The sequence below is a fragment of the Sander vitreus genome, chromosome 11, assembly GCF_031162955.1.
Source record: "Sander vitreus isolate 19-12246 chromosome 11, sanVit1, whole genome shotgun sequence".
Taxonomy (NCBI): domain Eukaryota; kingdom Metazoa; phylum Chordata; class Actinopteri; order Perciformes; family Percidae; genus Sander; species Sander vitreus.
In genome coordinates, this window is record NC_135865.1 from 612,157 (window position 1) to 635,358 (window position 23,202).

The following is a 23,202-nucleotide window of genomic DNA, read 5'->3' on the forward strand; positions in this document are numbered from 1 at the left end:
TTCCCTGGGTTCAGTGTCATCACACTCAAAGCCTCCACACACAAAGTTCTCAGCTTCTCCTGAGCATGCTCAGTCTGCCCAACACGAACCACTTCAAGACTTCTTATATGCCTGCAGATGTTTGTTTTTTACACATTTACAAATCCGATTACACGCACAGATTCTGAACACACATTAACAGATTCCTGTACACATTCACAAATCTCAGTACGCCTTTAGAGACTCTTTTACACATTTACAGAATTATGTCATATTCAGGATATTAGTGCGCATTTAAACATTTTCAGTGATTTTGGTAAAGTTGGACCATATTTTATGCAGATTTGATGTCCTCCGGCTGCTCTGCCTCCACTCTCAGTGATTTACAGTTTCCTGATGGACAGAAAGCTTTACTTGTAATGCTTACAACTAACTGCTTCTTCACTTGATTGCTGCATCATTTCATGGAGAAAGACAGAAAGAAAAGAGACAGAGGGACTGTGCTTTGTGCTGGAGGTTGTTGCAGAAAACAGTCAGCTTTTTTCCTTCACGGGACTCTCACAGCGCTCGACGCAGAGCCTACGCAGAACCAGAAATCAGGAAAGACACTACTCTGCAATGGATAACAACACTCCTCGGTGTAACTTATTAAATATTACTCCAAGGTCCATCTTTTATAATTGTTGGCCTCTTAAAAGTAAACCACAGCATCATAATCCTGACAGTAAGAGGAAGACTCATTGTCCAAAGTAAAAGAGTATTCTGCACCAAGTGGAGCTTAGTTCCAGAAGCGTTAAAGGAGCTACCATACTGTTTTTCCTAAATACTTTTGTGTAAAAATTGCTAAGCTTTCTCTTCTCCCGTCTGCTTCAAGCTGAGATTATTGCTAGCCATAGCTCCATTATCTTTATTGTTACTATAACTACCAGTGTTTATCATACCAACTGCTATGATTATCATGAATCATATTTCTCTATATCTCTATATGTGTATCAGTGTCTGTGTCCAAACCGGCAGCGGCAGATGCCACCCACAAAGAGTCAGTCTGTCCCAGGTTTCTGCCTAAAAGGAAGTTTTTCCTCACCACTGTCGTACTAAATGCTTGCTCTTGGAATTGTTGGGTCTCTGTAAATTATAGAGTGTGGTCTAGACCTACTCAATCTGTAAAGTGTCTCGAGATAACTGTTACGATTTGATACTATAAATAAAATTGAATTGGGGAAGCCCCTTGTCTGATTCAACATGACAAGTCAAGGATATAGACTAAACTTTGTGTGACCCTTTCATCAGCCAACCTATTTCTATTGTCAGACCTCACTAATGCTCTTGAGGCTGAATGGGAGCAAATCCCAGCAGCCAGGTTCCAAAATGTGGAGCCAGATGAAACCAGATGAGTGGAGGCTGTTATAGCAGCAGATTAATGCCAATGATTTTGGAGTGAGATGCCAAACTTGTGTACTTACAGTATGTGCATCTGCCTGCATTCTGGAAAGAGTAATGTAAAGTGTAGTCTCGCATTGCCACACCTTCCTCCACAGAGCTGCTAAGCAGGGTCTGGCTAGTCCACACAGCATCCTGGGACGGGAGAAAAACCTGTTCTGGTTTATTGGCATTTCTTTAAACCAATTACAATTGTCTTGGGTGGTGTTAAGCTCCGGACGGAGCCACGGTGCCTCTGCTAAATAGTCTCGGGAAGGAACTTATTTGGTGGAACGTGTACGTAGGGAGGCCAGCTCTGGAATTAAAATGGCTGTCGAGTGTCTGATGACAATTTTACTTAAAAAAAAAAAAAAATTAAACATAATTCGGTTGTTGGTTCTAGCTTGGAGGATGTTTCCTGAATAGACCGGAGTTTAGAAAGCCAGGTGAGGGACATCCGGCGGAACCTCCGGCGACACAGGAACAATCCCAGAAATTAAACGTTGTCGACATAGTTTATGTAATGTGTAACTATAAAGTAAAAGGACAAATCCACAAAGGAGTATTTTATGTTTTATTAGAAAATAAAAGCCTCTGAAGAAGTTTAGATGCATGTGAATGTACGTGGAGCTTAGAAAGTCCCAGCTCCACCCAGTCAGGCTCTGGTCAGCTGGGAGCAGTGTCCGTTAACCTGAGGCTCCCGGTTACGTGGGTAATGAAGCATCTCAGGAGGTAGATCCCCCAGAAGTGGAGGGAGCTGTTACAAAGAGAAAGAGAAAGAGAGAGAGAGAGAGAGAGAGAGAGAGAGAGAGAGAGAGAGAGAGAGAGAGAGAGAGAAAATGGAGACTATCAAACTGCTAAATGTATCCATCCACTCCTTTTATTCTCGATAAATGAATCAACACCTTATAGTATTTCTATTGTGGACTGTTACAGCAATAAGTATAATGTTTAATAATACATATTTTGAACAGAAATCCGAAGGTGTAATTCATGATTTCATGACACTTTTATTAGTTAGCTGGGATATCTGGGAAAACTAACATGTATGTATGCATTAGGGGTGTAAGGATACATGTTTTCGTATTGAACCGATCGGTAGGAGGATTAATAGTATCAATTAGGTACGCATTACAAACCCAACGATTCGTTGGACTAATCCTATTTCATTTAGAGAAAAAAAGTGCTTAAACTGTGTGAAATATAATGTTAGTGCTGCTGCACTCAACAAGGCAGCCCAAACGATGTAACAGGCAACGTGCTGTCTGCCCCTCCCACTCCCAAAGAAAAACACTCTGCTTTCTCTCTTCTCTCTATCTTTTTAATGAACTGTCAGGGTACCCCCAGGATCCTCCAACTTAAAGTCAAGGCTTTTTAAGACCTTTTCAATACCATTTCAAATGAAATTCAATGCCAACTTCGTACCCATTCCGACAGAAGTATGACGGGAAAATGTCAAATCTGTATACATTTTAAATCCTAGAAAATAATGATGTACAAGTGGCTACCTGAATAATAAATAAATATATATATATAGTAAAACATTTTATTTAAATTATCATATAATTGTCATATGTAATAAAATGTATTGGATTATAATATAATCCAATAAAATAAGATATATTACACTGCATAATGAGCACTTTTACTTTTGGTACTTTTCTTTTACTGCAATACATGATCTGAGTAAGTCTTCCACCTCTGTAAATCACCAACAACAGTCATGCATGAATACCTGCAGCAGTGTTTAACACTGACAACACACAGCTCAGTTCAGCGTTAACTTGCAGCTCTGCTACAGTAGCAGCTAACCGTTAACGTTACCTGCCGGTCACTTCGTCTCTAGTGAAGTCCTGCACGGATCAACAGATGAAATATGCAAAAAAATATAAGACCTTTGTAACGAAATCCAAGACTTTGTATACCAAATTCAAGGCTTTTAAGGCCTTAATTTGAGATTATCAAATGTAAGACTTTTTCAATGCTTTTAAGACCCCGCGGGTACCCTGGTCTGTACACTTACAAAGTTCTCAATGCTTCGGGTTACCTGTAGGGACCCTCATTATGCTACCGTTGAAGTGTGGTGATATTCTGAGCCTTGTTAGTGGTAGAAAATAGCGATTTACCCTCTGCCCCGAAAGCTAGCAGTAGCAGCTAACTGGTTTGCCACTTGTTTTGCAGTAGCTCGTTTAAAGCTAGAGACGCATTCAATTAGCATGAAAACTGATCCCAGAGAACGTTCGACTCGGTACACAAGTGTTTTTAACCCCTAGGTTTCGTTTTTTAATGTGACTAATACCAGTCCAGAATTAGAAGATCCTCCAATAACCAACAGGTCTGGCATTTGGAGCCACTTTGGTTTCCCTGTGAGTTATGAGGGTGATGGCAAGAGAGTGGTGGATAAAAACAACAACGGTATGTTGCATCTGCTACACGAGAATAGGCTACACCAGTGGGAATACTACAAACATGTCAACTCATTTACGCCGACGTCACCTCAGTGCGTCAATAACAGGAACTAGACGAAAACAAGAAGCAACACACACGCTACAAACTATCCCCGCAGCATTTAAGCAGCAACTTCCAACTCATTCAAAAAGGGCTAAAGACATCACTGCAGCAATTGGGACATTTGTAGCTGTGGATATGAAACCCTTCTCTGTAGTGGAAAACTCAGGTTTTATGAACATGGTTAAAGTAATTGAGCCCCGTTACACTATTCCTTCACAAGTCCATTTCAGCCAGACCATAATTACGGCTTTGTACAAAAAAAACAAAAGCCCAAATATAGAACCAATTGTCCGAAGCACCAGCTGTTGCTCTGACAGCAGACGGCTGGACGTCAAGGGCTACACAAAGCTACCTGACTTAACGTGTACATTTCTTTATAAGGAGCTGTTTTTGTTTCATATGTTCATATGTCATTGTTCAAAGTAAAAAAAGATCATAATTTATGATGTAAAAATCAAGTAAATTTCTCTGGCATTTCTTCCTTTTTGCTGTATCGAAAACGTACCGAACTGTGACACCACTGTCCCGTATCAAACCGAACCGTGAATTTTGTGAACCGTTACACCCCTAGTATGCATGTGTGAATACAGTATGTGTATGCATATGTACTTGTATGTGTAAGTGTGTATATATGCATGTATGAATGTGAATATATACATATATAAATAAGTGAAGAATTGTTTTGTATTTAACTCAAGTACAAACATAGAAAAAGGGATCTTCCTACTCCTTTTTGAACATGGGAGATCCTTATTTGAATCATTTACTATAATTTTGAAAGACATGTTTGCTGAGGATTTTTTTTGTGTTGGTTTTCTTGCCTGTACTGAAATGTACATGTTCTTATTTATCTTCTTAAATGTTCAAAATAAACTTAATAACCTAAAAACTGAACTGCACAAGTGGGCGGTATTTAAATGCTGCTATGAGATCTGTGACATTACCCAAAGTCAGCAATATGGTTCCCTGGGCAGTTTGCACCTCTAGTAGTACTATGGAGCTGTTTTTCTATGAGTGGCTCCACTTCTTATGTATCTCAAGCACAAGGACACGGGGTAGGGGCTGCACAATTATTCAAATTTTAATTTAGATCACAATTTGGGCTTCATATGATCATGAGGGACTGCGATATTGACATTTAAAATGCCTGCTCATAGAAAACCTGAACGCTGCGGCTGCAGTCCAGAGTAGCCTCATATAGAACAGAGCGCACATGGGCAGAAACTGAAACCAAATGCCTGGAGCAGAAGGTGAAGCGCTAGTCCCTTTGGGGTACAGTTTTATTTACACTTGCTTCTAGGAGATGCACTGAATACAGGTGAAGAAGACCCTTATTTGAAGTCTTTTATTTGAAGTCGCCAGGTGAAAGTGAAAGCAGTTCTCTGTTGATTTAAGTTTGAGTAAAACAAGTTGGTGCAATTGTATTTATGTTTAGCTTCTAGTAGATGCACTGTGGATAAGTTAAAAGTCTTATTTTGAGGCAGAGATTCCTTTTGAGGGAAAGCATTGCTCTGTTGATTTGAATGTGAAAGGGCGATACAAATATTTTGTCTCTAAAATCAATGAATAATCGTGAGAAATAAAAGGGATCTCAATATTGATCAAAATGATCGTGTTTTTTTTGTTTTATTTGGCCTAAGTGGTATTTACGACAGTAACGTTAAATACAAGTACTCCACAACGACTCTAGTAGCTGTATAGTATGCCTTTAAGTGAATCACAGACTGGTTTGGTCAGGATACGGTTTAAAATAACATGTTTTTCAAATGCTATAAAATTTTAATAAAATAACCAAAATTCAATGGAAGTAATCATAAATTCTACCTGCGAAGAATGTTGTATGGGTTCCATACAACGCACATGCATGCATCCAAGTTATTTTGGGGCAATTTGATCGTAAGAAACCCAAATTTCTGATATAAAAAAAACTTCTGATACCTTACTCTAACTTCTGAAAATGGGTCAAATTTGACCCGAGGACTACAGGAGGGTTAAGCGGTCCGATACAAAGGGTGACTCTTACCTGACCAGGAACGGCTGGGGGAAGCAGCTCGTGGTGTGTGTTTTCACCACATCCTGAAGAGCCAGTAAGTTGGTCAGCAGTGTTCCCGAGCCACATTTGTCAATCTTAGTCACCACCATCTGCACAACAAAATGTTTGGCACATTACAGCTCTACCTTCATGTACCATACGTATATTCAGACTTACACGTTACAGTTAAAGAACATAGAGCTTTCAGAAAACTCAAGATAAACAGAGTTGTCAGCAAATCATTAAAAAAATGATGGGGCTGCAACTAAAGATTGTTTTCATCGTGGATTAATCTGTGGATTATTTTATTGATGGATGGATTAGTTTTTCGGTCTAAAAAATGTCAGAACATTGTGAAAAATGTGGATCAGTGTTTCCCAAAGCCCAAGATGACGTCATCAAATGTCTTATGTCCACAACTCAAAGATATTCAGTTTACTGTCACAGAGGAGAGAAGAAACTAGAACAATATTCACATTTAACAAGCTGGAATCAGAGAAAAAATGACTCAAACCGATAATCATAATAGTTGCTCTACAAAATTACATTTAGGTAGAATTGTGATCCTCATTTTTTGCTCAATGAATCCACAGCTAAGGACGCTGCACTGTCTGTTTCCAGGGCTGCAAATTCCCCATTTCATTTATATTCCAACCATAGACTAACAGTCTATGATTCCAACATTCATTTAAGTTACGTTGCAGTGTAGGGACTCTGAACTCTTCTGTCACATGGTAATACTGAATGCTGAAAATCAATGAATAGATCTAAATGGTTCCCTAAATTCAACAGTCCCTACATACAACTTCCTGAGCTGCTGTTAATCTGGTACAAAGAACTGTATCTTATCCCATCATCATAACAGCAGCACAGCAAACAAACAGCTTGTTTCAGTTTGAAAGTGGCCCTTCAGTTCATGTCTTCATGCGAGACTTCATCTTTGTTATAAGCTGTACTGTCACAGCCTTAATAATGGTCAGAGTGTTTAATATCCTGGGAGCATGAATAATTGACTGCATAGAGTGGGGGTGCTTTATTATAACGCCTCAGCGGTGGCATTTCAGAGGGGACAGCAGTTTTTAAATAGCTGAGTGAGAGCGTTCAGCATTAATTCACTGTGGACATAATGATGAAGATCTTTTAAGGACGAGTAAAATGTGAAAAAGGAGAGAAAGCTTACTGTACCACCTCCACCAAATATCAGACACCCTGCCTTTCCAGTAGGCCTGCACAATATATCGTTTTTTTTTTTTTTTAAGTCATCGCGATATCAACTGGCGTAATAAACATATCGCGAAAGGCTGAGACACATCACGAAAGACACTCAGAGATTTTTTGTGTTAGTTGAAAGAAAATATCAGTGGAAAACTGCACATTAAAATGTAACTGCCATTCTTTTTTTAGTGCTGACTTTTATATTCAGTTCAATGTTCAATAAAAGAATGTTGGAAATGATTTCCTTTAATTTGTTTTAAATTCAAAAAGCAGTTTGTTGTATTTTAGCAGCATACTGAAAAGCAGCAGAACGGAGGACACTTTTTTTCTGGGGAAACCCTGATATCGGTTTCCTCATCGCAAATAATACCGTTATCGGCATATTTAACAATGTTATCGCACATCGCTTATTTTCCTCATATCATGCAGCCCTACTTTCCAGCATGAACAATATGGATTCTGCTTTTTCTCAAGCAAAGATTAAAGCAAACTACATTTTAGCCAAATGATTTCCTCTGTGCATCCAAACCTGTTTTAAAGGTCCCATGGCATGAACATTTCACTTTATGAGTTTTTTTTTAAACATTAATATGAGTTCTCCTAGCATGGCTATGGCCCCCCAGTGGCTAGAAATGGTGATAGGTGTACACCAAGCCCTGGGTATCCTGCTCTGTCTTTGAGAAAATGAAAGCTCAGATGGGCCGATGTGGAATCTTCCCTTTATGACGTCATAAGGGGAAAGGTTACCTCCCCTTTCTCTGGTTTGCCCAACCAGAGAATTTGGCCTGCCCATGAGGAAATAGAGCTACAACCGTGGCCGCAAGCTGGTCAAGGCCACACCCCCACCCTCCACCTTGCCCCCCCTCTCTCCTCCTCACTAGCATTTAAAGCTACAGACACAGAAATGGTACATCCTAAGGAAAGCTCATTGTGGGACTGGCTCTAGTGGCTGTAATTCTGCACCAAGGCTGAATTTCAGGAAAGAAACTTCAGATACAGTATTAGGGGACCACTAAGGTCTATATAAAAGAGACTTCAGATACAGTATTAGGGGACCACTAAGGCCTATATAAAAGAGACTTCAGATACAGTATTAGGGGACCACTAAGGTCTATATAAAAGAGACTTCAGATACAGTATTAGGGGACCACTAAGGTCTATATAAAAGAGACTTCAGATACAGTATTAGGGGGACCACTAAGGTCTATATAAAAGAGACTTCAGATACAGTATTAGGGGACCACTAAGGCCTATATAAAAGAGACTTCAGATACAGTATTAGGGGACCACTAAGGTCTATATAAAAGAGACTTCAGATACAGTATTAGGGGACCACTAAGGCCTATATAAAAGAGACTTCAGATACAGTATTAGGGGACCACTAAGGCCTATATAAAAGAGACTTCCAGATACAGTATTAGGGGACCACTAAGGTCTATATAAAAGAGACTTCAGATACAGTATTAGGGGGACCACTAAGGCCTATATAAAAGAGACTTCAGATACAGTATTAGGGGGACCACTAAGGTCTATATAAAAGAGACTTCAGATACAGTATTAGGGGACCACTAAGGTCTATATAAAAGAGACTTCAGATACAGTATTAGGGGACCACTAAGGTCTATATAAAAGAGACTTCAGATACAGTATTAGGGGACCACTAAGGTCTATATAAAAGAGACTTCAGATACAGTATTAGGGGGACCACTAAGGTCTATATAAAAGAGACTTCAGATACAGTATTAGGGGACCACTAAGGTCTATATAAAAGAGACTTCAGATACAGTATTAGGGGACCACTAAGGTCTATATAAAAGAGACTTCAGATACAGTATTAGGGGACCACTAAGGCTGGGGTTTTTTGTGGTCTGTGTGGCCTAGCACAGGTCGGCGGTTTGGTTTTCAGGTTCCAGGCCTCACACTGTGTGTTCTCACTCACACTGTGTGCTGGACCATGTGTCGCAACATGCCACACACACACACACACACACACCAAATTACTATCTGGCAGGAGCTTGGAAATCATAAAAAAGTTTAATGTCTGTGTCACACTGACATTAAAACAAACGGTTTAGGGCTGCGACTAATGATGACTAATGTCTTATTTTGTTCTTTATTAACCATTTGGTCCAGAAAATGTCGGAAGATGTCGACAAAATGCTCGTTGAATGTTTCCCAAACGTTCCCAAGGTGACATCTTTAAATGTCTTGTTTAATGCAACCATCAGGCCATTTGACAAGTGTTGAAGACTAATGAAACCAGAATACATTCACAGTGGAAAAGTTGTTGCCACAGAATTTGGGCTTATTCTCTTAAGGAAAAAACGGAAAAGATGACTCAAATCAATTCATCAATTATCAAAATAGTTGCAGACTAATTTTCTGTTGATCGACTTTATTAGCCAGCTGCAGCTGATTCAGAGCGCTGCTGCTCGAGTCCTCACTGAGACCAAGAAAGTGGCTCACATCCCTCCAGTTCTCAGGTCTATACACTGGCTTCCTGTCTCTCAAAAGCCTTCTGTTGGTTTATAAAGCACTGAACGCTTTATTTCTGATCTGCTGCTACATTGTGAACCACCCAGACCTCTCAGATTGTCTAGGTCAGGTCTGCTTCCTGTCCCCAGAGTCAGAACTAAACACGGAGAAGCAGCATTCACTTTTTATGCTCCACATATCTGGAACAAACTCCCAGAAAACTGCTGCAACTTTCACTTCTTAAATCAAGGCTGAAGACTTTTCTGTTTGATGCTGCCTTTTTTAAGTAATTGTTAATTTCTCATACTGCACTGTAACTTTTAGTCCTGTATTTCATACCTGTATTATTGTAATTTAACTGTTTTTATATTTTCATAACATCAGGCACTTTGAATTGCCTTGTAGCTGAAATGTGCTATACAAATAAAGCTGCCTTGCCTTGCCTTACCGAATAAGCCGGTGACTTAAAGTACAAGTTACAGGTTGGTGATCAAATGACCAGAGAACTTGTTGCTGCCTGAGCATAATTTCCAGTACCATAATAATCATGAATGTAATTACATGGATGTAAGGAACATAATGTCTATTTGGCATATGGGTAATAGTTACCTTTAGATGTGTCCATGTATTCTGCTTTAAGCTGAGATATAGAATTCTTCATTTGGAAATATTTTCCAACTAAGTAGACATGATGTTACTAATTATGAAGATAGTGTGTGTGTGTGTGTGTGTGTGTGTGTGTGTGTGTGTGTGTGTCCTACCACATATGGACGTCTGATCTCCTCACACATCTCCAGGGCGATCAGGTCAGCCTTCTGGAGACCAACACTACCGTCGACCAACAGGAACGTTCTCACCAGACTGAGGGAACAGGAAGATACATTAGCATAGAGCGGGTTAATGGATGTGACCGATCAGGGTTTTTATAAAAATAAGAACACAGGGGTTTAGCAGCGTAGCTCTTCAGGTTCAGAAGACAGGGTCAGTAAACTTCAAACCAAACCGGTACCTATAGCTTCCCTCTGCGTCACCCTGGATATAAGACCATTCATTTTCTGTGGGTGTTTGTTCATCATGGCTAAAGTAGTTAGTAGTAAACAGGGACCGTGCAGTGATCACACAGCACCACCTTGTGGGGCAGGTCACAATCCACAGGCAGTACAATCCAGAAGTAAAGTCAAATATTTCTATAACTCATTTAAAACAATACGAGCTGACCAATGTGCTTTACAAATATAGGCAGAATAAAACACACAAAAAAGCACACAACAGAATCATGCATATACCCAGGCAGGCACAAGCCTAACTAACTAAACTAACTAATAAAAAGCCATTATAAAAGTTATAGTAGTGGCAACAAGTACTTTAAAAGCCAGGGGAAAGAGATGGGCCCTGAGCTGTGATTTGAACAGCTCGGTAGATGGGGCAGATCTGATGTGTTGGGGCAGTTTGTTCCACAGACTTGCAACAGAGAAGGTGCAGTCGCCACTGAGCCTACGCCAAGCCCCGAGGGACAAGCAGAAGTGACCGGTCAGAGGACCTGAGTGACATAAGTAGGGTATAGGTTTAAATGAAAAGGTCAGTTAGGTAAGAGAGAGCCAATCCGTGAAGTGCTTTATAGACAAATAGTAAAGCCTTATGAAATTAAAGGCAGATTTATGGTTCCACGCAGCGCTTTCGCCGTAGCGTATGTAAGAGGCCTGAAGTTTATACTTGTGCGTTAGTGTGTGTGTCGATCTCTTTAAGAGAATAGCAGGGCATGTGTGTATGCTGGGGAGTGTGTGGTAGAGAGAGTGAGAGAGTGACAGTGATTAGCTTCGGAGCGAGTCCCGACTCTAGAGGCATAGTGAGAGAAACAAAGTGTCTCCCCTGTTCTTTCTGACCACGGTGGGAAATCTGGAGCAGGAGAAGTTAACCCTCTCCTTGATTTCATGTTGTTTATGGAGAAGGAGAACCAGGAAATGAGTCGTTGGAATTGCAACCAATCATTGCTACCAAGCCACGGCCGAGCGAGGTGTGTCGCTGTGACGTGTAGTTACATTATTTGAGAGGTGCACGTCAGGCTACGGCGTAGGGTTGGTAGCTCCATGTACCTACGTACGTAGCCACGCCGTAGATTTAACACAGAAGCATGAATCAGCCTTAAAAGGTGCACTATGAGTTCCTGCATGATCACAAAAGCAAGCTCGCCCCTCCCCCCATGTTTCTGTAACTGTCATGACTAACTGTCACTAACCCCCAACTATCTTGTCGGTGATTGGCTGGAGTGGTTTTGGTGCCTATCCTGTGCCTCTAGTGTTTGTTTGATGTTTACGACCCCTGTGTTGTCTCCCGAGACCAGGCTTTTTCACGGTGTATTCAGGGGGCAGGCAGCTAGCGGATCAAGGAGAGATGACTACGATTTGAGACAAAAATGAAATCGGGCTGAAACCATGCAGGAGCTCATAGTGCACCTTCAACTCTAAAACTGACAGGGAGCCAGTGGAGGGAGACAATACAGGGGAAATATGCTCATGTTTACAGAACCCGTTAAAAAGCTTGCAGCAGCGATCTGCACAAACTGCTGACTGACTCCCATGTTCAAGGAGTTACATTAGTCCAGGAGAGCAGTGACTCTTGAATCTTGTCATGATAAAAATCATCCCAAGGTATTTTGCATATTAAAGACGGAAAATGTAGTCCATTGCCATTGACTTTCTTTGTAGCATGGCCAACTATTACAAAGCCATGGCTAAAACATCAGTGTTTTATGCTGGTGTTGTATCGTCAAGGTAAGTGTAGAAAAAATAAAAATCCTGCCACCGCCACTGGCTCTGAGTGGTTTGGTATAAGGAATGATTTGTAATTCTGCATCTTTATCTCTGTAAATAGTTAAATCCAATGTTTTTTTTAAATTTAATCCAAAGAATGAGAAAATTAATTTTGAGTAAATTATGACTATTACTATACCACACCCAAACAATCGGTAATCTGTATCTTTCTGACGGAGTGATCTTAAAATTACACCATTTCTTGGCATCATGGTTGAATGTCACCTCCCATAATAACGAAGAGAGTTCTGTGATGGTCTTCTAGAAGACTCTCCTCCCGACCTAGTAGTAGTAGTCTGATTCGTATCTGTCCATATATCTGTTTGTTTGACTCTAATAAGCACACAGCACTAGCTTCCCTCAGGCAGCTAACTAAAGTAAATGTCTTACTTCTTCCTTGTGTTGAGATACGGCTCCACCATATCCACAAAGTCTTTGGGTGCTCTGTGACCGTAGCCTGGCATGTCTACCACGGTGAAAGCTTTGCCCACTCGGAAGAAGTTCATCTTCTTTGTGTGACCCTGACCAGGAAATACAAAGGGAGTGAAGACGGAAGGAAAAACGATGAGTTCAACTCTGAACCAGACAGATCATATGCTGATATCTTTATGTATTTACGTAGAGACCAATTACCTGATCACTCAGTACGTTTACATGCACACCAATATTCCACTATTATTCCCAATATGACAATATTCTGAATTTGATCCAGGTCATGTAAACAGCATATTCCAGTTGGATGTTCAGAATAAGGCATTAAGACGTGTGATATGCCAGTATTATTCAGGTTTTAGAGGCATTCTTTGGACGTGTATACAGCACATTCAGAATATGCGTCTCATTCAGGGTTTTTACCCCAGTTTACGACCTCTTGCCTGTTTACGGCTCATGGTCAGCTCGGTGCGTTGCTATGGTTACTGTACACAAACCAACCAGCCAACAGTTTGCCAGGCTGCAGAGCCGATAAGAAGGAGAAACACAGCTACTTTTAAACATGATCAAAGACTTGGATATCAACAGGTTTCTGGATATGCTCACACATCGCTACGACGACCTTTTCAAGAAGCTGGTTGAAGGAATGAAAGAGGGACGCTGTGTTCACACGCTCCAACAAGTCCAACACCGATGGTTAACTTTGAAAAAATCATATTTTGCACAGCTACAAATAAACAGTAATATTAGTGGAATATTCTCTTTCATTAGCCACGTAAACAGCTTAGTCGGAATATCCTCTTTTTCGGAATAAGGGCAAAAACCGGAATATTATGTGCATGTAAACGTAGTCACTGATCATTTTCTGTTTGCACACCCATGTTTTTCATTAGATCTTTTCTTATTATCCTTTTCTTCTTCTATATATTTTGTAGAGCCATCTAGTGGTCATACATTGCATGTGTTACCTGGCTCCTGTCATCTTGTATCTACTAAAGGTGAGACAACCTGAAGGCTGTTCATGCCGCTGCGTGTGGGTTGTTACTCAGCTCTATTGTAACATGTACTAGTAATTTTGAAATGAAATAGCCATCCAAATAAAGGCAGTTTTTTTTTTACTTTTTGCCAGAGGAGTGCGTTGGACTGTGTTTAGAGCATCTTCATTATTTGTTTGAACGTCGGAGCACTCAGACCTTTTTTTCCTCTCTTATATAAGTTTAATATATATTTAATATTTGTGTGAATGTGGCATTCAAACCTTAAAATGTTCCACATCGTTCATTCATTAAACGTTTTATACAACTTGTAAATTCTATGTGTACTTTTTGAAAATATTGAATATATATTCAATAAAATTAAAGCCGGCATGTTATTTAGAACCATTTCCACTTCTGCACATTTTCCTACGTCACCTTCTTCTTACATAGAAGCGAGCACATCAGTCAGCTTTTCAGAAAACCTTAAAATATTGCACTTTTTTTTCATACATTTTTCGTGTTATTTAATATTTCAATGAAATTGATACTTAAACCATTCCCACTTTTCCAACTATTCCCTCTATTTCACCTTCTTCTTATGCATCAAAGCCAGCCATCCAGTTTAGCTTTAGTCATTTAGCTTTTCAGCATTCACAAGCATTTTCTGCAGGAAATGCATTTTCTAGTCTTATATAAGTTTTTGATATGAGACAGTTTTTGAGACTTGATGCTAAGGACCCATTTCTAAGGTGTTGAGGTTCGACACCCATGTGTGTATGAAACATGTTTTACTTTAAAAAAAAAAAAAAAAAATCTAACTCTACATAATGTCATCTTACATAAACAATACATGCTGGACCATGAAACTGACAGACAGTAAGTCGGCTAAGACTACTCACTGGAGTTTTGGAGACTCGGACGTCTACCTCAGGAGTCAGGGAGAACAGCCCTTTGATGAGAGAGGACTTGCCCACGTTGCTCCTGCCGATGAAACACACCTGGGAGGGAACACACACACACACACACACACACACACACACACACACACACACACACACACACACACACGTTGCTCTAAGTCCTTTTCTTCTCAAATACTGTGTTGAAATTGCAATTTACTGTGACTGTGTTATAGGGCTGGGTTAAAAAGTAAAAATAATCACACAATTTTAAAATGTAAAATTACTAGGATTGTACTCAAGTATTTAGTTTTATTTAATATCAAAAAGTTCCGCACTAAAGCTTTAATATATTACAGCACAAGTTCTCTTAGAATCTCTTTTATATCCAAGCTGTATTGGTATTGTAACTGAAATTTCCCTCACCCAATGGATATCCAATCGAAATGTAATGGAATCGGACCTTGTGAATTGAATCCATTCTGAAAACCATTGGTGATACCCAGCAATCCAACAATCTGTGGGAGTTTGTGCTGGAATATTTTCCTTAAAAAGGTCTTTCAGGTTTTCTTCATTCAGTGAACAGATTAGCCAGCACACCTACTCTCTGACTCACAGGCCGCTCTGATTGGCTCCTACCATTTTGCTACTGCGGTGCCATCGACCGCCAAGTCCCACAGGACACGGCTCCGGCTCATCCATCTCTCAGACACCGGACAGATGGATGGAGGCTCATGCTGCCAGTAAGCTACGAATACATCATCCTCGGACAGAGCACAGAGGCAGAGTGGGAGCTACCGTGGCATGCCAGAGACACTCCGTTGTCCCTGGCAACACAATGTTCTGTCCTGAACCCTCCGCTGAACACTACTGTCTATAAAGGTTAAAAATCTGCTCATTTATCATCAAGTGTCAACTCATACTTAATTATGTACGAGGCTGCAGGAGGGCAATGTGAACAGCCAGAGGTTTAAAAGATGAGTAGGGCTGGGTATCGTTTAAAATGTTTGATACCGGACCGATCGTAATACCATGACTTTGATACCCGTTCCTAAACTTACGATACTTTTCTCGATACCAATTGTGTAAGTTCACATATCTAAAGTGCTCATATTATTATTTTCAGGTTCATAATTGTATTTAGAGGTTACATCAAAATAGGTTTACATGGTTTAATTTTCAAAAACACCATCTTTTTGTTGTACTGCACATTGCTGCAGCTCCTCTTTTCACCCTGTGTGTTGAGCTCTCTGTTTTAGCTACAGAGTGAGACATCTCACTACTGTACCATCTTTGTTGGGAGTCAAATGCTCAGTAGCATAGGACTACTAGCCAGTCAGAAGCAGAGTATGAGGGCGTGCCCTGACAGTACCTAGGTAAGGACTACTAGCCAGTCAGAAGCAGAGTATGAGGGCGTGCCATGCTAGCAGCTAGGCGAGCATTATAACGTTTGTCTCTGAAGTAAAGGCTGGACTACAATAGAGCTGTTTGGAGCAGTTTGTGAACAGTGTTTTCTGTTGAGATGGTAAGACCCTTTGGGGGGGACTTTGGGCTTTTTCACTTTGTAAACCTATAACATGCACAAAAAAGATATACTGTATAGTACAACAAAGGAAAGGGAAAAAGCCAAAAAGCATAATAAAAGAGAAACTTTAAAAGAGAAACAAAGCAACATGAGGTAACTTCAGGAGCTGACATGTTGGTAGTGCTGTACGTGAGCCAGGTGGTGACAGTGTGACTGAGGCTGCCCACTAACCTCCGGCGGTTTCAGTGCAGGTACATGGTCCAGCCTCTCTGCAGAGATGTAGTAATCAATCTTATGAGACGGTGAAGAGTAGAAGAGCTGTTCTGCTTTAACCATGTCCTCCAAACTGGGATGAAAGAGCTGGAACTGTGTCCTGTCTACAGACCTGAGAATGATTCCAATCAACAGTTCAGATTACCTAAAAAATGCAGTTAGTTACTGAAAACAGATGGCATGGCCATTTTGTAAATAGTAACGTAATCCAATGGATTATAAAAACAATGTAAAATAATCTGAATACTTTTGGATTTCTGCAAAATCGTTTACAGTTGGTCCAATCAAATGAGCCTTACAAAGCCCGTCCTGGCACAGACTGCAGGTGTAACTCTACAACATGTGGGATGCGGTTTGTTTTGTTGCTGCTGTTTTTTAATCAAAAGCCACATGGAGGAGTTTGCTCATGTAACACAAGGTAAGCCCTTACTCAAAATGTTCATCTTCCATTTTCAATAAAAAAGGAACAAAAACTCTCCTATCAATACATCCTCATAAAAAAACAAATATAAATTAAGTGACTATTAACAAAATTGGCAACCAGAGAGCAGTAGCTTACATTTGATATACAGTAGAGTAGAACATATTCGGCATTAAGAACTGGTCAAATCTACTTACCCTATCAACAACATGCTGACATGAATGTCTACAGGTGTACTGTAAAGTTTCATAACTTGAAAATTGGCATATTTTTAAAGACGTAATCAAAAATGTAATCTGGACTGATTATAGTTCTTTATATTTTGTAATCTGATTACATAATCCATACATGTAAACCCAACCCTGAGAATACATGTACAAAGACATAGTTCCCCTAGAATGTACTCAAATTAGGGCTGGGAAATATACGGATATTAAATCGATATTGATATATGAGACTAGATACTGCCTTAGATTTTGGATATCGAAATATCGTAATATGACACAAGTGTAGTCTTTTCCTGGTTTTACAGGCTACATTACAGTAACCTTTCTGCAGGTTTTACAAAGTCAAATTTAAAGCTCCATTGTGTATTTTGTTGAGTTGATTCTTAGTAAAAAACCCTTTGTTCTTTCACAAATATGTGCTCATTCATGTGTAATTACTTCCACCAACTAATCAAAGTATTCTCGTAAGCGTAGAATCTGACATTCAGAATCATTCAGAATACATACGGGCGAGTCGCTCGCCATGTTGCGCCTCCATCTTTACAGTAGCCAAAGAGGGACATAGCTCCACGTTTCGCCCTCTTACACCTATTGGCACCGTGACCAATGCCAGTGGGAGATTCCTCGCCAGGGAAATGAAAAAGAGAATTAAAACGACAACGCGACAGGTAAAGCAACAAGACCAAAGTTAATATTGGAGTGGCTAGAACAGCTGCATGGAAACCATGGAGATACTGAGAGATCATTTCGGGTTCGGCCACCGTAGGAGGAGGGGCTAGAAAGTAATATTCAGTTGGTTGTCATATACAATTTCACCGCTAGATGGGAGGAATTCTTACACAATGGAGCTTTAAGACTTTTAAAGACCTTTTTAAGACTATTATGAATGAAATATAAGATCTTTATCGCGACATAAAAGTACAACGAACACAAAATTACTTGCAAAGTAAATAAATGTATTAAAATTGAATAAAAGCGAAACGGATTAATAATAGTCGGTAAATATCAAAAGAAAGAACTATAACACCCCGGAGTAAAAAAACACATTAGCTGCGGAAGCATTGGAGGTAGCGTTGCATGGACGTAGGAAAGTTAAGACCTGTCTAATTATTTAAGACCTAGAACATAATGCTTCAGCAAATTTTAAACTTTTTAAGGCCTAACATTTTGATTTGGACATTTTTGACTTTTTTAGACCCTGCGGAAACCCTGTTACCACAATGATCTAGCTGTTCTGTTATTTGCCTTTACCCACTTAGTCATTATATCCACATTACTGGTGATGATTTATCTCAAATCTCATTGTGTAAATATTTTGTGAAAGCACCAATAGTCAAGCCTACAATATTGCCGCAATATCGACTTTGATGTATTTGGTCAAATATATCGAAATGTTTGATTTTCTCCAGATGGCCCAGCTCTAAGATGATTTCAGATGTAGAAACAACATTCAGTACCTGTCCAGGTAAGCCTCCAGCTCACTAAAGGGGTAGAGTAAGCCTTGGACTTTCTTTGGGGGAAGCAATGTGGCTTTCTGAAGCGAAGCAAGTTTATGGACACTCTTCCGGGAGACGGAACACAGTTGTGTCCCAGGCTGAAGCCACAGGGACAGACGGAGACCAAACATCTTCCTCTGCAGATTTCAGACCTGCCTGCAGCTGAGAAAAGGACGGTGTGATTATCACTCTCAACTTTTCATTTAAGTGCAGCCTCATCTAAACATTTTATTCAGCTAAATTTGAATTGACGATGTGCTATCAGCCCTACTCAGCACGTATTACATTATCTGAATGGAGGTTCCACAAACCGAAAACGTGGGGGATTCCAGTAAGACGTAACTTTCTGACCATTGGTATTGAATATGCTTGCACTGTCTGTGAACTATAAGAAGAAACAATCTGTCATTTGTTCATTCACTGTATGTATACTCCAAGGAAAACTGGGCAATCAATTCAATTCCAGGATAGACATTTGTTTTGAGGGCAATGAGATGGATAAAGATATTGTCTTTTTTGTACAGTTAATTGTGTTATTGGGAAAATTCCAGATTAACAAGAAGAAATGGGCAGACTCCAAACCAAACTTTGAACACTTTTTAAAGAACTGCCCCAAAACAGCATCACTATAAGAGACATTAAGAATAACAAGGCAATTAAGACCGATTTTGTGTTGGATAAATGTATCATGTACCAAGGATTACATTTCATTTATATGTGTATCACATTTTCTATTACCTTTTATATATATGTTCTCTGTATAAGCACCTCTGGTATTGACGTTTTGTGTGTGTACATACTGGCGATGTACCTATGTTCTTTAAATAACTAAATAAAAAGATAACACGAGGACATGAAATGTGAAAGGACACGGGACACACTGAAGAGCTAACGTTAACGTTAAATTCCATGTTTTAAAAACACACCGCCGACTTACCACACATTTATAAACCAAGTATTTGGTGCCTACCTAATGCTGTGTTTCTAAATGTGGGAAATGTTGTCCCTAAACAGACAGGGTCCATACGAATTACGTATGACGTACATAACGTTACGTATCTATGGTCAGGGTCACGTGGACAGGTAACGGCATGGGCAGCAAGTTAGCAAAACATGAATGTAGCAGTGAACGTTACAAAATGTTTGTAATGACCGACATTTCAAAATGCGACTTCATTTCACGACTTACCTACATTCCAATATATTCATTGATTAATGTTGAAATAATAAAGCCTGGTTTGGCTAAAACTGAACGTTATTCTCTGATATCATGACTGCTCCTTTCACTATCCTCCATGTTGTGTGCAGCGCTCAACTGAGGCCGACTGAAACAACTTATTTAAGCTAAGGGTTCCGCTGTTTTTGTTATTTTTAATAAATAAAGCGTTCGGTTACTTATTTGACTTACTTTATTTAATAAACCAACAGAAATAAAGTAAAAGTATATTCATTTGTAATGTACACGTTGCCATAACTTGCCAGAAACAAATGATGGATTTTATAAGGCGTTTTATTTATTTAGTATCATACTAATAGTAGTCATAGTAGTAGTAGTGATAGTAGTAGTATAAGTAGTAGTTTCTTCTGTGTTTTAGTCTTGTGTAGATAAGAAAAAATTGTGGGTTTGCACAATAATTCCAGCTAATATTGCTATTACAGATTCATAGTATCCCCCTCTGCCTGTGCTTACATTTAACATTCACATATTTAAAAGAGTATAGCAATAAGCAGAGTGTGTTAACCACTAAACCCTGTTTTCATGTATGCAGTTATTGCAGTCAAATTATGAACAGCTCAATATATAAGATATAAACACTGCTGGCCCACTTTGTTACATCTGAACATCCTGTTTTCTCTGAAAATATGTCCTAATACAAACCTGTGAGACCTTGAGACAGACAATGAAGTGAGACCCTGAGGAGGCTAAAACAAGGGCGTTGCGATTACATCTCTGCTATTCTAATATTGCATAGGGCATTGGGACATAACTAATGAGCATGACTCCTCTTTTAGATCCCCGCTACATTCTTCACGTTGATGCATGGCTGGCAAAACATACAGAAACATTCCTGCTCTTTGGGGGGAAAAACATCTCCTATCCACAGGAAAAAAAGGTACACATCTAGCTGTCACATACATCCTCCATCACCCTCTTGGTGGGGATTGGTGAGGATTATAATGCTGACGTTTATGAGGAGCACGCCAAAGAAATGTCTCCATATATTTAGTTATAGGAGGTGGCTGTGATAAGAGCGACTCCAGGCTTCTCTCCCACTCTGCATTCTTTTACTCTGAGTCTCCCAGTAGGAAATGGACTTCCATCAATAGTCATGTTCAAGCGGTGGTCAGGTTACACAGGTTCGTGAACACATAGTGGTTAGTCTTTTTCTCACAGTAGTCATTCTCCACATTCCTTCTATGGGGAGAAGAGATCAGTTCTAATAAGAATCCCAGCTTTGATTAATAGTTTGAAGACACAATTTCTATTTGAAAGGTAGAATATTTAATATAATATTAAGTCCTGTATTGAAAATATTACTTAAGTAAAAGTATGTAAGTCAGAAAATGTACATACAGTAATACAAGTAAAAGTACTCAATGCAGAAAAATCCTCCCATTGTAGAAAGTGTAAAGGATCCAACCAGTTGTGTGTTTAATGGTCTGATCATCTCAGCTGGACTTGTAGCCGTTATGTTGTTGGCTAGTTTACTTTATAATAAAACATCAGATTTTATAAACTACATGTGTTTTCTGTGTAACAATCTAAATGTGTAAAGTAACTAGTAACTAAAGCTGTAACAGATGAATGTAGTGGAGTAAAAAGTACAATATTTCTCTCTGAAATGTAGCGGAGTAGAAGTAGAAAGTGGCATGAAAAGAAAAGACTCAAGTAAAGTACAAGTACCTCAACATTTGTACTTAAGTACAGTACTTGAGTAAATGTACTCAGTTAGATTCCACCCCTGGTTTTGTTGACCCTTTTCTCTCCACATGGGGGCAGTGCAGACTTGTGAAAGCATCCCTCTGCACTCTTGCTGACATGTTATGTATCTGCCTTCGCCACCTTGTGCCAATCCTCTCTGTGCTCCATCTGGCTTTTATGACCCGATGTGATTCATAGTATGTTCACTGAACAAATTAATTCACACATATCCAATTACAGCTCTCATATTTTCCCTGTCCTTTTTGCAGTGGACTCTTTTATTCTCGTGTGCCGTATGGTAATGCCTGCGCCTTTTTTCATTCATCGCCCATTTAAAAGAATATAGATCTCACATGAACCGAGTGCCTTATTAAACTAGACAATTAAATATGTAACTGATTTATTCTCTCCGTCTCCGTCTTGCGCGTGTGTGTGTCTTGTGCATCATTAAATGGGTGTCACGCATGTGTTCGGCAGTTCATTAAATGTCTTCAACTGAAACAAGAATAAAAGGAGGAGTAGTTTTGTGCTCCTTGGATTACTTAGCAAATTAAAGGCCGGTAGCTGCATTACTTTTTTCCTCAGGGCCGATTCTAGGATCAGAGCTTCAGGGGGGTGCCTGGAACCCTTTTAACGTCATTCTTAAAAAACTTTATTCTCAGTGCTAACTGTGCATTTTAACATCATTTTGGACCATCATGGCAGAGGAAACACTGAACTATGTAACTAGAAAGACACCAACAGTTGTGAGAAAACTTCCTTCAACGCTGATCCACAGGGCCATTACTACAAAGGTGAGGTGGTTTTACAAATCTACTGTAGATTCTGGGTTTAGTTTCACGATGCTGGGATATTCCTAGAGCAGAACTCCTTAGCTCACAATAGATATAGACTTTTTTTTTTTTTTGCAGTTATTTTTTAGGGGTGCTGGGATCATGTTAACTAAAACAAAAGGGCTGCAATCGCCACTGCATTTCATTATAACACAGGAAAATGAAACAAAAAGGAATCACCGCCACGGACAGCTGATGGGGTGCTTAATAGGTACTTTTTAGCCCTCTGCCTTTTATATGGCTTTTAGCACAATATAACTCAAGACAAAAACCTCACAAAACAACACCTCACCAGGGTTTTTCAAGAGGCAGTCTTGTGTGGGAAACAAGACAGTGAGGGATATATGGCAGCTGATGATGGAAGGTGCAAAGAGTGGGGGTGGGGAAGTGAGGGCAAGGGGGGGGCGGCCATGGGTGCTCTCATGACTCCATCCCACCCTCCTCACATACACACACACCCACATCCTTCACCATGAGCCAGAGGATCAAATGCCAGACCAATCAATCGTCCGCCAAGCAGACATCTATAGCGCAGGCCATGATGGCATTTACCTCCCCAGGGTGCATATCAATAAAATAAAAGATATTATACAAAATTGATTGCCCCCCCTCACAACCTGCCCACCTACACCATCAAGCCAGCCTCTCATCATCATCATCATCATCATCTGTTCTCTGGCTCCTCATTCGCTGTCTGTCCCTGTCTGCTGGCCATCTCTCTCCAATCGGTCAGTGTTTTGGGCCTCTGTCTGTTG

At 39.8% G+C, this 23,202-nt stretch overlaps 1 protein-coding gene across 5 annotated transcripts; it reads right to left on the minus strand.

Moving 5' to 3' along the window:
* Positions 1-1,958: 1,958 nt before the first annotated feature.
* On the minus strand, positions 1,959-19,994 carry gtpbp8 (GTP binding protein 8). 5 transcript variants are annotated; one of them, XM_078263003.1, is made up of 8 exons: positions 19,885-19,994; positions 18,653-18,853; positions 16,506-16,659; positions 14,750-14,848; positions 12,832-12,962; positions 10,393-10,492; positions 5,933-6,051; positions 1,959-2,155 (listed from the first exon to the last, which is right to left on the minus strand). In XM_078263003.1, the coding sequence occupies exons 2-8, from the start codon at positions 18,820-18,822 to the stop codon at positions 2,065-2,067; spliced, it is 864 nt and encodes a 287-aa protein (XP_078119129.1). In that variant the 5' UTR covers positions 18,823-18,853; positions 19,885-19,994; the 3' UTR covers positions 1,959-2,064. The 5 variants fall into 5 exon arrangements, with proteins under 5 accessions (XP_078119129.1, XP_078119128.1, XP_078119130.1 ...); XM_078263002.1 differs by having other exon boundaries at positions 19,881-19,994; XM_078263004.1 differs by lacking the exon at positions 19,885-19,994 and adding an exon at positions 19,662-19,730.
* Between the last annotated feature and the right edge of the window lie 3,208 nt (positions 19,995-23,202).